We start from the raw sequence: 17,480 nt of genomic DNA on the forward strand, positions 1-17,480 counted from the left end.
CTGAATATTTATTAGATTACATTTTAAATCTAATATATTTATATAATATGAACTAAATGTATCAATAAAAACAACAGTTTACTACAATTATTCTGGGCAAATCAAAGATACATGAAAAAATTGCTTTCCCTGCCAGTAATGGCTTTCCAAACATTCACGCATATAAATTATGATACAGTATGTAAACCACATAGATATATCAGAGTGATATGCATTTTACTTTTTATTACAGTCTAATCTGAGTAATACAAAAATAAAACCAAAATCAGCAAATCTCCAACATTTCTCGATAAACACACTCGCAAGGTTTTGTGCTCAAAATTACTGACGTTATTAGTTTTCTCAGCCTTGCCTTCACAGACTCGCTGAAATATTTGTGATAAAACGAGCCTTGCTATTTTGGTCTAAGCAAAAACTCTCCACAGCCGGCAATTCTTCATGAAAGCACTATAGAGAAGCAGCCGACCGCCAGTGTGATTGACAGCTCCTTTATACTTCACAACAGAGAGAAAGATGAGCTCTCCTGCAGACAGGAAAGCCCATACCCTGAAACAGATCAAGAAGTAAGTTGCTGCTCAGTTTTGGATCGATAATATCTAAAGGGAAAAGCCCACTGGGAGGCTCTTGAGAGGAAATAGCCCAGAGGAAGCAGGTAATAAAAAAGACAAGTACTTTACACAATACAGAAATGTGTGCTCTAATAAAACACCCACCACTGCTGCCTTTGAATCCTTTAAATGGCATAGATTATTTTGAACCATGAACCCCAGATATGTATTGATTATACTGCGATGTGTTATAAATCTACGGTTATAATATATACAGTATGCATTACTAAGTGCCCTTTCTAATGTGTCCCCAGTGTAAAAGGGGGTAATATGTATGGGTAAAAGAGTAATGTGTAATCATGTGAGATGTGATCAGCAATGTGAGATGGAAGATCAGCTGCACGGTCGGTTAAGTGCAATTTAAAACTGCCGCTCAGCAGTGAACTGAGGTGTGTTGAGAAACTCTGTCTAGTTCTTTTCAGGCCTGCCAGACTCTCAAACAGACATGTTCTGTCAGGTCTCAGTTAAGTCCAAGTCTGTCTTAAGTTTTTGTTTAAAAATGAAAATGCCTTTTGTGTTTAGTGAGTTAATATCAATATCACATAATAATGATTGATGTTTCTTTTTCTGAAATAAAAAACCTTTGATAATATCTTTAGCAAACAAGTTGTTAATAATTTCCATTTAAGGCTATTTTTAATCAGATTTCTTATGAAACCAAGTTTTGAAAAAGTGGTGGATCTGAATCCGTGTTACTGAATGAATGAACTTAAATACAGACGCACACACTACCTGACAAAAGTCTTGTCGCCTATCCAAGTTTAATAACTTGACTCCTATATGATCATTTGATATCAGAAGTGGCTTATATGACAGGCAAAGACCTCCAGATTACGCTTATCTTACCAAAATAAAATATGATCATGTCTTGATTTTTAATTATTTAATTAGGGCAGTAAGGTCTGACTTTGCTTAGACAAAAGTCGACATTTAACAGAAATAATGTACAGTAAAGAAACTAAAGTCATAGTGCAGTGGAAAAGAATTAATATTGTGTATTTATCATTTATTCATCTCTGCAATGACTCAAATAACAATATTTTGGACTAACAAAGAAAGCATTCTTGCGGGACCCCCAGAGTTCATCAAGACTCTTTGGATTCATCTTCAATGCCTCCTTCTTCATCTTTCCCCAGCTATGCTCAATAATGTTTATGTCTGGTGACTAGGAGGGCCAATACTGGAGCACCTTGACCTTGTTTGCTTTCAAGAACTTTGATGTGGAGGCAGAAGTATGAGAAGGAGCGCTATCCTGCTGAAGAATTTGCCCTCTCCTGTGGTTTGTAATGTAATAGGCAGCACAAATGTCTTGACACCTCAGGCTGTTGATGTTGCCATCCACACTGCAGATCTCTCGCACGCCTTCATACTGAATGTAACCCCAAACCATGGTTTTTCTTCTTCCAAACTTGATTGATATCTATAAGAATCTTTAGTCCATGCTGGTTCCAATAGGTCTTCTGTAGTATTTGTGATTATTAGGATGCAGTTCAACAGGTGATTCGTCGAAAAAAATTACTTTCTGCCACTTTTCCAAAAGATCAACTACAAGTCAAGTTATTATTTGTTGCTCTTACAACTGGTATCAACGACAAGACTTTTGCCAGGTAGTGTACATTTTTAAATTGTTCGATGATTTGTTTTTAACACTTGAATGAAAAATATCTCCTTCTCAACAAGACTGACAAACAAGATGTTTATTTTATATATAAAGGAATAGTTTATTATTGAAGTTCACTCATACTTTATGATAGGTCTCATAATATTCAATAGAAGTGCTTTAATTCCAACTACATACTGAGTAAAAAATACAGGTTGTACTGCATGCTGGTTTGTATATTTTTCTCCATGTTAAAGTCCATATGTCATAAAATCTTTTAACCAGCTATAACTGCCTATATTTCTTCCAAACAACACAGATACAAAAAGAGCCACTGCATACAAATGGTATTTCTGTTGGATTTAAAGTTGGATTTACATAAAAGTTACATTTTTTTTGTCCCATAAAATTAAAATAAAAAAATGATTATACAAATTATACAGATTATCTTTAGATTTTAGTTAATATTAAGGAAGTTTTTTAACTAGTGAGCTCCAAAAAAAGTGACATTTGCATTTAGAAGATATAAATCTTATATAAACATACAAAGCATGCAGTTTGTCAATTCCGCCTAAAAGGATCAATGACATTTGTAGTCCCCTCAGACTTCAGTTTCTCATCAAATCTTTTGTTTATGCTTTTCCATAGATGTATTTAACCTCAACCACTTTTACTGGCAGAGCTGTTAAACAGTTAGACAGTTTTCTTTAAAAGGGGAGGGGCTACTCTATGTCCCACCCTCACTTCATGTTTAAGTTAAAAAAAAGTCACACATCAAATAAAAATGCATATTTCAAAACTCTTTATGGGATCATTAAATGATCCATTTGGATTGATGTGTTTACATTTGACTTTTTTTGGACTAGTTTGATGATAATACTTAAATTATCAGAGTTCATGTAACTCCAGCTATTTTTTTTAATGTTTTTTAATGTTTTTTTTCTCCTCCTGATATTTTTCCCTTTTTTAGTTAATAAGTTTTTCTGTGTAAATGATTTTGTGATTTTGTTCTACTGACGAAACACTGTAGCTTGCAGTAAAATATGTCACAGTCTGTCTCATACAGTATGCCCCTCACTCAATCATAATCAAGAACCAAGACTAACTGTTTTATAATCGTCTTGTAAAATTATTATTCAACTCAGGAACTATTCATCTTTGATGAAAGTCTTTCTGATGATGTGTCTGATAGACTTCTTTCCTTCTTTAAATAACACTGGCACTCAAGGGAAATATTTCTCCTCAACTACAAAAATGTCTTTAAATTTCAGCTTATGTCAAGTCCCAAATCAAATGCTCAGTTAAGTCTCCATTCATCTCTGAACTTATGTTTGGCATTATTTTTTTCCTGTAATAGGCAGCATTTTAAACTCATCCTGTAATCAGCCTCAGAATGGAAATCTGTATATGCGTAATTGAATAATGAGTATCATTCAGCTTATGTGATTTTCTAGATTAAAATGAAGGCAATACACTTTATAAAATATAGTTTGTCATCATTCAGATGGGGTGACAATTTGATTATCTAGTTATGGGGTGGTTGAAATAAAGAGCGACTAACAGGAGAAGCAAGTGCATCAAAGCAGAGCTCATTAATATTTATGACCATTCCAAATACGGTCAAATGGTAGAATGTCATACCTAAATCTGTTTCTTTTTTTTACCTAAGCCATATGCATAGTATTTAGATATCAGAGAACAATTCAAACATATTGGGTCAGTGCATTCTATGGCATCTTCAAAAATGGCTATGCCATGAGCGGCTGGTTTGTCTTTCCATCTATGCAATTTGCTGAAGTTTTGCTCTGTCGTTCCCAGCCTTGACGGATACGGGTGACCTTGCGGTCCACACATGGGGTGATCAGGATTAGTTTCAGGACCAGAACCACACAGGGAACAACTAGAGACAACATATATGCAGGAGGCATCCACCACTTGTAAGGTTTTAGAAATTTATCCCAGCCATAGAGTAATGTGTGAGCAGTACAGAGCAGCACGGTGGTGTAACCCAGTTTAGACTGTAAAAGAAACAATAGAATAATCATTTTACACTATAGAGGAAATAACAATAATTCGATCAAATACTATAGCTATTTGACAGAATCAATGGGCATATTATATTTTATGGTTATATTAAAAGGCAACACTGCATTTTCTAAAAACTACTATACAATTGTTCTATATATAATCACATCATTGATTGTTGAATACATACTAATTTAAATAGATCCCTCACCCCCCCCAACCAAAAAAAAAAAACAAAACAAAAAATGCTGTTATTATTAACACAACCTCATGTCATTCTAAACATGTAAGAATTTGTTCATCTTCTGATCATAAATTAATAATATTATTACGAAATCTATGAGCTCCCTGACCCCACCTCGGAAAGCAAGGGTCCTGAAATGGTCAAAGTGCAGAAAGGAATCAAGAACATCATCAAAACAGTTCATGTGTTATCAGTGCATTAGTGTTTCATTTGTAATTTTATGAAGCAGAATTAATGACTTCATTATGCTCTTCAGGATTATTTAATATTTTTGTGTACACAACATTATTCTTGTAGCTTGATAAAATTAATGTTAAACACATAGACTGTTTTGATGATGTTCTCTGGCAAGCCTCTTTTCTGTGCTTTGAACGTTTTAGGGTAATAGGGCCTAGAATCTCAGATTTAATCCAAAACTTTTAATTATAAAGATGAATGAGGGTCTTACAAGTTTGGAAGGGTGACTACCTTCGAGTGGGGGTTGAAAATCTTAATCTTTGGGTGAATGATCTCTTTAATATATTAGATATCTTTCAAATCTCAGCAAAGAAAGAAAACAACATTGGCCATATTATTTTGTATTTTCATGTTTTCCAATAGCTTTCAAACTGATGCATTTGAATGGTTATTGTGAATGCATTACCTGCACAAAACTGAACTCCTTCCAGTTTAGAGAGTTGCTCACAGATGGAAGGGATGTAATTCCTAACAGGACAAACAGCCCAAATCCAAGAATTCCCATGGAAAAGTAGGAATCATGACGCCAGGCTAATACATTATCAAACTCGTAGGTTTTATTATCCTTTACCTGAAAAATAAGATATCAAGAACAACATATATATTTTTAATCACCGTACTCATTCAGTTGTTTTTGCACATGGGAACACAACATTTGCACACATTTTTTAGTACTGTTAATGTACTGTAGTAAACAGTGACATCAACCAGTATTTGCAACACACTTCACTTTCATAATAACATTATTTATTAGTAAACCCATGGATTTATTGTAATGTAATGTAATCTAATGTAATCAGTGCTTAATTTGTGAATTGCGAAGTCCCGGAACGGATCGGGGTAACAAATCCGGCATGTTACCTGAGGATGGAAAGGTGTCGCGCAGCGGGGTGTTGGATGGCAGAGGGGTGTCGCAGACGAAGGACGAAAGCGAAGAGGGTTGGGGAGTTGCGGAAGAAAGTGAAAGTAAACAGCAGACTGGAAAGGAGGGCATTTGAGGAGAGGGACTGGTAAAATGAGGTGCCGGATCAGATTTCAAAGGTGTCGGATCCAGCATGTTCCGGCACAAATTAAGCCGGGAATGTAATGTAATGTGTATTTATATTTAGGGCATTCATTGTGTATAGCCATACACCCAAAGCGCTTTACAATCATAAGGGGGGTCTCTCAACACAACCACCAGTGTGCAGCATCTACTTGGATGATGCAAAGGCAGCCACAGGACAACGCCACCAGTGCACTCACCACACACCAGCTATTGGTGGAGTGGAAAGAGAGTGATAGAGCATATTAAGTGGATGGGAATGACTGGGAGGCTGAAGTAGTAACGGCCGATGATGAAAATTTAGCCAGGACACTGAGGTTACACCCCTTCTCTTTACAAGAAGTGCTATTGGATTCCTAATAAACACAGAGAGCCAAGACCTTAGTTAAGTGTCTTATCCGAAAGACGGCGCTCAATGACAGTATAGTGTCCCCTTCACTATACTGGGGCATTAGAACTCAGTAGTGCCCCCTGGTGGCCTCACTAACACCACTTCCAATTTTATTGGATCTTAAGAAGTTGAAAAACATTTCTAAAGTAATTGAGATTATTACTATAAAAAGGTTGAAACTTTAAAACAATTGAACATAAAATGTGTAAGTTTAATTGTCACAATAATACCAGGAAAATATGCATTAGGTGACCCTGAAATTAAAATCCTCATGGCACTCCAACCCAAATTTTGGTTCATCTTTGGAACACAAACAAAAATGTCTTGAATTAAATCTGAAATATTTCTACCGAATCCTTCCATTCAAACTCTTAAATACCCAAAACTCTGACACTTTAAATCTTTTGTAAAAATGTAAAAAAAAAAATCCATATGAGTTTCATTTAAGTCTTCAGAGATTTATTTAATTAAAATATTTAACCACACCTGCTTGATGCAGAAGAACAAACTTCAATGTTTTTTGTGCTGCTTGACACATGCATGCTGTAGACATTGTTCACTAATCAGTTACATGTGAATAAAAGTTTATAAAACATTTGTTTTCACATAAAATAAAATTTCAGTTCAGAAGTTTTGGATTAAACCATTTGACTATTGTGAATTCATTTATTAATTTAAAGTTTTAATTTTCAGTATTAAGACAGAAATGTCTTAAATTTGATTAAAAAAATTAACAAATGAATGAACACTTTTTTCATGGGTTTAAAACTACTTGATAAAATTAAATTATGGTAAAATTTTTAATTTGGGGTGATCAAAACCAAAAAATTCAAATTTGGGTTTGTTTGGATTAATATTTATTTTAAACAGCTTGGTGGTAAAAAAAAAAAAAAAAAAAAAAAAAAGCATGTCCATTACAGAACAACTGAGGCTTAGAAATGTAAAAGACATCTTACCAGTGATATAGTGTTGACACTGATCCTGTAGCGCACATAGTATCTGATGGGTATCACAAAAGTGTAGAGAACATGCAGAAAAGCAAAGGCCAGAGCTAACAGGCCCAGCTGCTTCCTGCACAGCATCCAGCGATCTAACCAATCTGGGAAACGACGGTACTTGGTGCCATTATAAAGCTGCAGGAATCCTGCCAAAGCTCCCGGCAGGTAACAGAGGGAAAGCATCACCAGAGAGACAATAGGAAACACCTTGTTGGCCAGCGAGACCATAATGCGGAAAGTGATGTCTTTTCCGTTGGTAACTCGCTCATAGATGACATCTCTCGTGAGGACATAGAAGAAGATGAATGCTGCTAAACCAATGGCGATGTAGAAAGGAAGCCTCCAGAGGGGGAAGAGTTGCAGGGGCAGATCTTCTAACCCAGCAGCTGCTCGGAGAGAGCCTTTATCCAGAGCAGTGAAACCCAGTCTTTGAGCAATATCCACTACTTGCTGTTTGGCCTCAGCCTGATCTCCGCAAATAAGGACCTAATCAAATGATGGGAAAAAAGAAAATAAACAATAACATCACTATACAGCATGCCATATGTTGTTGTGTAACAATAACAAATGCACACTGTACAAAAAAAGGAAAAGAAAAGTAAAACAATTGACAGTTGGTGATTTTGTGACATTTATTTTTATTTTTTTTAAAGTTTCTATGTTTTTGAAATGCACCTTGGGAAGTTGGGCCAATAAACTTTTGATGTTGAAAATATAGGTTTTAATTTAACAGATTTTCATTGACATTTGAAACAATATTAAATAATATAGAAATATTTTATTTTATTTTATTTTATTTTATTTTATTTTATTTTATTTTATTTATACAGGGACAATGTACAACATGACATATTGTGCCAGAGTTAGCTATAAAGCTAATTTAATTTATAAATATTCACAGCCTTTGCCGTGAAGCTCTAAATTGAGCTCAGGTGCATTCTGTTTCAGCTTAATTGGAGTTCACCTGTGGTAAATTCAGTTGATTGGACATGATTTGAAAAGGCATACACTTGTCTATACAAGGTCACAGGGTTGACAGTGTATGTCAAAGTACAAACCAAGCATGAAGACAAAGGAATTGTCTGTAGTCCTCAGAGACAGGGTTGTCTCGAAGCACAAGGCCAGGGAAAACTTTCTACTGCTCTAAAAGTTCAGGTGAGCACTATGACCTTCATCATCCATAAGTGGAAGATGTTTGGAACCACCAGGACTCTTCCTAGACTTGGCTGGCCATCTAAGCTGAGTGATCGGGGGAGAAAGGCCTTAGTCAGGGAGGTGATCAATAACTCGACGGTCACTCATGTCTGAGCTCCAGCGTTCTTCTGTAGAGAGAGGAGAACCTAACAGAAGGACAACCATCTGTGCAGCAATCCACTAATCAGGCCTGTATGTTAGAGTAGTCAGAGGGAAGCCACTCCCCGCCTGGAATTCGCCAAAAGGCATTTGAAGAACTCTCAAACCTTTAGAAACTAAATTCTTTGGTCTGACGAGACAAAAATTGAACACTTTGGAGTGAAAGCCAGGCGTAACATTTGGAGAAAACCAAGCACCGCTTATTACCAGGCTAAAATCATCCCAATAGTGAAGCATGGTGGTGGCAGCATCATGCTGAAGGGATGTTTTTCAGCAGCAGGAATTTAAAGACTAATCAGGATAGAGGGAAATTTGAATGCAGCAATGTTCAGAGACATCCTAAATGAAAACCTGCTTCAGAGTGCTCTTGACCTCAGACTGGGGTGACGTTTATCTTCCAGCTGGACAATGACCCACAGCACAGTGCTAAAATATCAGTGGAAGGGCTTCACAACAACTCAGTGAATGTCCTTGAGGGGCCCAGCCAGAGCTGTAGACCATTGCTTCCCATCCAACCTGATAGAGCTTGAGAGGTACTGCAAAGAGGAATGGGCAAAAATTCCCAAAGACAGGTGTGCCAAGCTTGTGGCATCATATTCAAAAAGACTTTAGACATATTCAAAAAGACTTTTTATTGCTGCCAAAGGTGCATCATCAAAGTATTGAACAGAGGCTGTTAATACTTATGCTTCGAGACAACCCTGTCTCTGAGGTCTACAGACAATTCCTTTGTCTTCATGCTTGGTTTGTGCTTTGACATGCACTGTAAACCCTGTGACCTTGTATAGACAGGTGTATGCCTTTTCAAATCATGTCCAATCAACTGAATTTACCACAGGTGGACTCCAATTAAGCTGAAACAGAATGTACCTGAGCTCAATTAAGAGCTTCACAGCAAAGGCTGTGAATACTTCTGCACATGTGATTTTTCAGGTTTTTTATTTTTAATAAATTTGCAACTATTTAAAAAAAAACTTTTTTTCACAGTGTCATTATGGGGTATTTATTGTATGTAGAAGTTTGAGAAATTAAATGAATTTAATCCATTTTGGATTAAGGCTGTAACATAAAAAATGTGGAAAAAGTGAAGCGCTATGCATACTTTAAAGGTACACAGTGTATATGTGTTCCCTGGGCAGGAAGTTGTAACAAGTTTAACAATATATATATGTCTCTGGGATAAAGCAGCTGCATAAATGCTAAAGCTTTAAATAAAAGTTAAACCATCAACAAAAGTCCAACCTATTATATGTTTACAAATACAAGCATGGCCGTTTAGAGGTCATTTCTGGTTAATAATGTCAGAATGTACCGGTATTTTGGAATGAATGTGTGAATGGGCTTTTTCAGAAAAATTCTGGAACACCCTTGCTTGTGTGAACAGAGCTTTTTTTAATTTATTTGTTAAGTTTTTCTGGTAATTTTACGCATATTTACTGGTATCGATGTGTGAAAGGGCTTATGTTAATAAAATGAAATGACATCAGTGGTTGCATATTAGATTTTTTTCAAACTTTCTAAAGAAGTCAAACTTTAAGACCAGTTTTTAAATTATTACTCTCTCTAATATGCACTGGTATTTTATTCCATCTTTCTGCTGCTCTGACTGAAAAAAAAAAAAAAAAAAACAGTCCAAAAACAGTTCTCTTGAGTTTACCTGAACAATCCCTTCAAACCGAAGACTTAAATTGTTCTAGCAGACAATCACACATTGTTTAAGAGGTGGTTGTGCAAGATTATTAAATATGTTATACATTAAACACACATCAGCATAAAATAAGAAATTGTCGAATGTTAATTTATGTTGTTTAATACAGTTGCAGTAATTATAGCTCTTTAGCTTTTTTAGCAAAAACTTTTACAGTTTGTTTGTAGATAATATACAATGGTTTTAATGTTGTAATGTTCGTGTAGAACCACCTTCTAGCACAATAAGATAAATGAGGGAAAATCATTGTGTTCATAAAAAGTTTAGCAGCAGCCATAGGTAATTGATAACTGATGTTTTTTTTATTTTTTATAAATCCTCAGGCTTGCTTTAGCACTTTTTAAACCTTCTCAATTTGTTTTTTTAATTTAAATTATAGTCAATAATTAAACCTAAAAGTTAAAAATGATCAACTATATTCATTACATCTCTATTAACTAAAATATCTGAGCAATGCTCCTCGTTTTTCTTTTATGTTAAAAAACAAAACAAAAAACATGAATAACATAACTATTTTATAACTTTCTTGAGTGCAGCAGTAAGTTGGTTAGCAGCTTGTTTTTTGGGTTTTTGTGTGAGTGTATACTACTGTGTCATCTGCATACATTAGAACCTGAAATTCTGGACACACTGATGCAAATCATTCATGTACATCTGAAGTTAGAAATATTTACCCCCCTTTGATTTTTTTTTCTACTTCTTTAAATATTTCCCAAATGATGCAGAGATCAAGGTCTTGTAATGCTATTTGAAAGAGTAAATGAATGTAAAACACATATGAATCTTAAAATATGGGAAAGTGAACAATTGCCAATACAATAATAATATGTAGTGTCAAAAAACTATGCTACAGTATAAAATTTAATGTTGCACACTTCAACGTTTCATTTTTTAATGATAAACAACATGTATGTACGTTAATACAAGCTAATTTATTAAGAGAAATAAAAAAAACTTGCACAATTATTAGTGAAGTCCCATGAAATCTACACCGGCAATTACTTAATTAATGAAGTTATTTTATAACATGATTATCTATTACATCATTATAAATAATATATAAAAATTCAAACAATTATCATCATCTAAAAAGAAAAATTCATTTAATGACAATTTTAAAGTGTATAAAAACCTGTCACATACCAGACGAAGAGCTCAGTGCTACACATTATCTCATTCAGTTAAGAACATCAGTCTAAAACCTAAACACCAAACAGGTAAATGTTCACTTTAAGACTAAAATGACATTGATGAATTAGAAGGCTTTGAAAGAACAGAGCAAACGGAAAGAGAAAGCGCAAGTTCTTTTTGTGAAGCATTCCGATCTTATTCTGGTCATGGCATAAAGTGCAAAATTAGTATAAAAGTTATATAATTTTCAAAACAGCTATTCACATATTGTTAGTTCATGATACAAAATGCATTAAGTAATGTCAACAAATAGAATGTTATTGTCTTACAACTCATGCAAAAAAAAAAAAAAGATCTTCAAGTGGTTTGATTGTTTTTGACTCATTCTAACAAGTTGCCATTCTGCTGACCTACAAAGCCCTTTAAACAAAATACTTCTTTAATAGTTTTCGACAACATTGAAATATCCTCTGGGAATTAAATTTAGTTCACATCAAAGTGCAGTCTGAGCACAAACAATAAAATATGTTGTCACAGTTGGCCTTTAGAAATAGAACAAGATGTTATAATCAAAGTGGGAAATAATAACAAATAGACTGCTTGGCCGGGTGCGACTATTCATTTTTAGTGAGAAAAAAACACAAACAGGTGTTAAAGAAAATACACACTAACACAGCGATAATAATAGTTTGCCAAAGCCCTGATTCCATCTGGCCAATTTCTCAACCACCAGATGCTGATGTGAATACGACTTTCTTACAAAAAGACTCCATCAAATAAGACGCTCACATCATTTTCGGCGCAATCCTCAGCTATAACCGAGATTCATGCTTGTATAGACATGCACTAATGTCTCTTTTGAACTGTGACATGCGTCATCTAGCTGCCTTACAATAGAGGTAGCGTACAAAAAAATATACATAAAGTAGTCTTATGCCATTTGTCATGCCTGTTTTTTTTTTCATATTATAACAAGAAAAGCTCATTCAAACCCCAAAGCCTGCGTGTCTTTATTCAGGGCTGTTTTGGGAGACAGTCTGTTAAGCTTGATTCATTAAATTTTAAACATCTCTGTTCAAAACAGCTTTTTTATGTGCTTTGCCCCTTGTTGCTTCAATGATTAACATTTTGCAAGATTCAGAGACTGAGACATCTGGATAGTTTTTCTCTGTCTTAATCTTTTTTTCCCCTGACTAAATGAGCAACTTTTAATTGAGTCATTTGAACTAAAGGAAGCATGAAAAATGTTTCATGTATTAACTTGTTTAGACTTGTTTACAACACATGCTTGTTGGAAATAATTGACTTAACTTACCTAGACAAAAAATGAAGAGGCCACTTAACAGTTATCGTTTTTCAAGTAATACAATACAATTTTTTTTGTTGAGTGAATTAGTAAAACATAATTTTTTTTTAATTCAGTAATAGTGATGGCATTTATTCCAATTAAAAAATTAAAATGTTGCCATTTAAAGAATTTCTTTTTCAAAAAATGACAAAAATAGGTCTATAATACATACAATTCTGACCAATTACTAAGTGGCAATATTTTGCAATTTTTTTTATCTAAAATTCGAAACTATTTCTTTATCAGACATATAGATTTTAACAAATGTTAAATTAAACTCAGACTCCACTATAGGTATAGTGTGTCCACTATCATATTGAGATTATATAAAGACAATAAGTCTCTTTTTTGAAAATACCTGGCAATAAAATAGGATCCAAATTCTTTCCATTTTGAGGCTGACCGCAACGTGACGTATAAGTGTTGTTTCCCTGCCCACCGAATTGATTGCCATGTTTCCGTAGTAATGCGTACAATAAACAAGATAGGATGTTTGCAAAGCAACCGGGATTAAAAGACCAATTCAGCTCGAAGTGATCATTTATCATTATCAAATGTGATCAAGAATTAGTTTTTTTTTTAAAATCAGGACATGTTATAATCAAGTAAAGACGGTAAAATCACTGTAATTTATCACCAAATCCACATGTCAGTACATTTATAAAAGTAGTGGCTTCAATCCCAGTTTGTTAAATCAGGTTTATTTTGTACATAAATATAACAGATATTCATACAACAGTGGATACTGTGGTGTTTCCTGTCACATTTGCCGTGCTAAAACAGTGCAAATTTAAACGTGCGCTGTGTGTGTGTGTGTGTGTGTGCTTGTGAGTGTGTGCATGAACTTTGTAATGACATTGTGTGTGACTCATCATTGCAGAAAGGCTTGAATTAACTCAACAACAAATACATTAAATAATCATTGAGAAAGTTCTTACTGTAGTATTTCTCACAAACTTTATGTGAGACCTGCTTACTTCATGTCTGTCAAACTGTTTTATTTTTCTGAAGCAGTAGGAGATGGAGAGAGTCTAAAGGCTGATTTATACTTCTGCGTAAAGCGTACGTGTATGCTCCGGCGCAGCCTGTGCGTAGTCACATAGCCCTAGCTGTGGCTGTTGCCAATGCTAACCTCTCAAAAAATTTAACTACACGTCGGAACGGCACATATTGTAAGCTCTGTGATTGATCAGCTTGATAATGCTGACAAGTGTGGGCGGGACAAGAGCCACGCAAACCCAGCCATATCACTCAGCAGCCCAAGACCGGTTACTCACTGAAGCTAAGCAGGGCTGAGCCTGGTTAGTACCTGAATGGGAGACCACATGGGAAAACTAGGTTACTGTTGGAAGTGGTGTTAGAGAGGCCAGCAGGGGGCGCTCAATCTGCGCTCTTTGTGAGTCCTAATGCTCCAGTAAAAGTGAAGGGGACACTAAACTGTCATTAGGCGCCGTCTTTCGAATGAGACGTTAAACCGAGGTCTTGACTCTCTGTGGTCATTAAAAATCCCATGGCAACTTTTCATAAAGAGTAGGGGTGTGACCCCGGTGTCTTGGCCAAAGTCCCTCAATTGGCCATTACCCATCATGGCCTCCTAATCATCCCCTTTCACCGAATTGGCTCTATCACTGTCTCTTTACTCCACCAATAGCTGGTGTGTGGTGAGCGCACTGGCACCGTTGTCCTGTGGCTGCCGTCTCATCATCCAAGTGGATGCTGCACACTGGTGGTGGTGTAGAGAGACCCCTCTCATGATGGTGAAGCACTTTGGGTGTATGGCCATACACATGAAATGCGCTATATAAATACACATTACATTACATCACAAACCTTTTGTAGTGAGTGTTTACAAGTGTCAAGTTCAGTAATGGAGGTTTAGATGGAAATTTTTGTTTTGTGTTTATCTCATAATTAAGTTGTTGCACGTCTGCCGTTTCTCGTTTCTGAATGAGTGGGTTTTAGCTACTTCTACATTAAGGTAGCGTTCAGAAAGACCAGCTAACGCTTCAGAAGTGTTATTGCAGAGCAACACAAACAGCACGCAGAAATACAAATGCTTGACAACGTGCAAGGCATGTGTCGTAGGTCACACCAATCACTCAACGCAGAAGTATTTACCAGGCTTAATAGGCACATGGGAACAGTGGGCGGGGAGAACTAGCTCATTTGCATTAAAGGGCATACTCATACTATGTACAGATGCATTGAACCGGGCCAAAGCACGCTTGTCCCCCCTTTCGTCTCCCCCGACGGTCCGGACTCGCATTACATTCGGGCCAGGGCACGATTACATCATTGATGCTGCACTGTTCAATAAGCACTCTCGGTCAGCACAGTGGAGATTTCTTTTGTTATATAATTTAAGTCGTTTGATATGCAGTAACTGTATTTTTGATGCTCATAAACAATCATTAAGTCCTCGTGCTGCAGGGATTAGGAGGTTTGCTGAAGGTGTGCATCTGTCATGCAGTGAGGGGTTTGCTTCTTTAATAAACTGCGACAGTTTGCGATCACTGAACAGTAAGAATGATTAATAAATCCATATGAAACATTTCCTAAAAATCACGTCTCACTTTAAGTTTCGGGCGTAAGCAGGTTTTGCACTCACACACAAGCAAACCGCGCCAATGCCCAAGTGAACCGCACTCAGGCGTGCTCACACTTCTCAAACAATCAGGGAAATGGGCCTGGGCACGGTACGGATAGCATAGTGTGAGTAGGCCCTAAGGCACAGGCAACAAAAACAGCTACAATGTGCTCAGAGCAGAAAATGTCAACATTCTGAAAGCTATAATAAATAATCTGATGGGTGTTTTGAGCTAAAATTTTACAGAGACCTTCTGGAGACACAAAAGACTTATCCTAAATCTATGATAGAGGTAAAATAGGTGACCTTTAATACCGTGTTTTAATAGCTGTACATTTCACTGTAGTTTGTTTCCAGGTGAAACAACCGTTAAAAAATAAATAAAAAATCTTGAATTTCCTTTCCCACAAATCATGATTACAGGCAGATTGTCTTTGAAAAAACTTATTTTTGCTGTTCCTTGCACAATACTGTGAGGAAAAAAAAACCTATATCATTATTTGTAACACATTTTAACATTTGCATCATCTATCTCCATATGGTGTTTCTGCTCATTTAAACTTGCTTGGCAGCTGTTTTATTGCACAGTTACTTTTGTGGAAGTGAAAGCTCACCCAAAAATTCACACACACATACTCATACACTTTAGATAAATTTTAGTTTACCCAATTCACCTACACTGTGGTGGGAACCGGAGCACCTAGAGGAAACCTACACAAACACAGGGAGAACAAGCAAACTCCAAACAGACCCTCAAACATTGCTCCTGGTCCTTGGTGATTCATAAAATGCAAGTGATTGGATTTGAGCAGTTTACGGTCAGATAAAACAAATTTAATTAAAAAAAGATATAGCACCTCTTGTGGTCATGCCATCTAATAAGTACAGTAAAATTCAACCTGAAGCGATGTGCTTCATGTTTTGCTTTAATGGATTTCCATTAATCCTGTGTTGTTTGTTTGCATTTATCTTTCATTGAGACTCAAGGCTTGAGTGTAAGTGTTTCTATAAGACCTGTTTGTTTATGTGTGTTTGTTTACCTGTCTGTTGGCATCCAGTCCTCCAGACTGCAGAGCCCAGGCAGAGATCGTGTTGAAGGCTTTGACTATGGTGGCCCCTGGAACCAGCCTGCTAAGGTATTCTGCATTAGATTCAGGGTAAAGCCCCGTTTTGATATTATTGCTGACATCTACCAGCACCTTTCCCTCAAGATCTGAAGCCAGATGAGTCAAAAATCCATAGTGCTCCCTCTGCACCGCCACGAAAATCACACTTGCTTCACAAGCCGCAGCAGCATGAGCCATGATTTTTGAGCCTTTAGGCAGCAACAGAGAGTTTTTAGGGTCCCGGGATCCATATACAACACTGTACCCAGACTGGAGCAAACGGAGCCCCAGTGAGCGTCCAAAATCACCCGTTCCAAAGATACACACGGTGGTCTCCTGTTTGTGCAGTTTTTCATGCAGGTCCATCATTGCAACAGAGTCTAAATTCATTTCTTGAAAAATAAGGGAAGGCACTGTAAGAGAAATAAATGAAACACTCAAGTAATGGCTATTACAAAGAAACACCAATTACACTTTTCATTTCAGATCCGGTACAAGTGCTGTGGCTGTAGATGATTATATTTCTGCTTGACTGATTTAAATGCTTGTTTTTTTTGGGATAAGCACAGACGTAATCAGATTTAATTATGGTGTGCCCACAGTACATTTAAGTGCACCGTTTAATTTATGGTTTATTTTGCTCCTTTGCATAAGTACTGTATATAGGTTGACACTGTATATCACAAAATACGCCAATTAAAAGACCAAAGCAAAACTTAAATCTATGAAGCAGCTTTTCAAAAAGTGAATTTGATTGCAGTTTATAGAAAGCATCAACAAATACTCACAGATAAAAAGGCAAAGGATTTATTTTCAGGAATTTGTGCACCGCTCTCTGGAGAATCCACAGAAATTGGATCCTGACTGTCTATTAATGTGATTTTATTGCAGGATCTCTGAATCCTCGGTGCCAGTAACTGCCGTCATATCCCCAGAAGCCGTTTAGCAATGCGGTGTGATCATCAAAACCGTCTTTACACTTCTTTACTCCTTCCTCTTTTATCCACTTGCATTTCTTTGCAGGACTGAAGTGGTTTCTCTGCTGTATGGCTCTGTTTATATGCACATGTGTGTGAGAGACATTCATTTATGAGCCTCT

General features: G+C 36.2%; 1 protein-coding gene across 2 annotated transcripts; it reads right to left on the bottom strand.

Annotated features, from left to right (window-relative positions):
* Positions 1 to 205: 205 nt before the first annotated feature.
* Positions 206 to 17,480, bottom strand: steap4 (STEAP family member 4). 2 transcript variants are annotated; one of them, NM_001017734.2, is given in 8 exon segments: positions 211 to 1,187; positions 2,576 to 2,680; positions 2,770 to 2,963; positions 3,032 to 4,226; positions 5,121 to 5,285; positions 7,107 to 7,634; positions 16,316 to 16,794; positions 17,170 to 17,454. In NM_001017734.2, coding segments are annotated over 4 exon segments (1,419 nt in total). In that variant the 5' UTR covers positions 16,772 to 16,794; positions 17,170 to 17,454; the 3' UTR covers positions 211 to 1,187; positions 2,576 to 2,680; positions 2,770 to 2,963; positions 3,032 to 3,956.

This window comes from Danio rerio, chromosome 16 (assembly GCF_052040795.2).
Source record: "Danio rerio strain M-AB ecotype USA chromosome 16, GRCz13ab, whole genome shotgun sequence".
Lineage (NCBI taxonomy): Eukaryota > Metazoa > Chordata > Actinopteri > Cypriniformes > Danionidae > Danio > Danio rerio.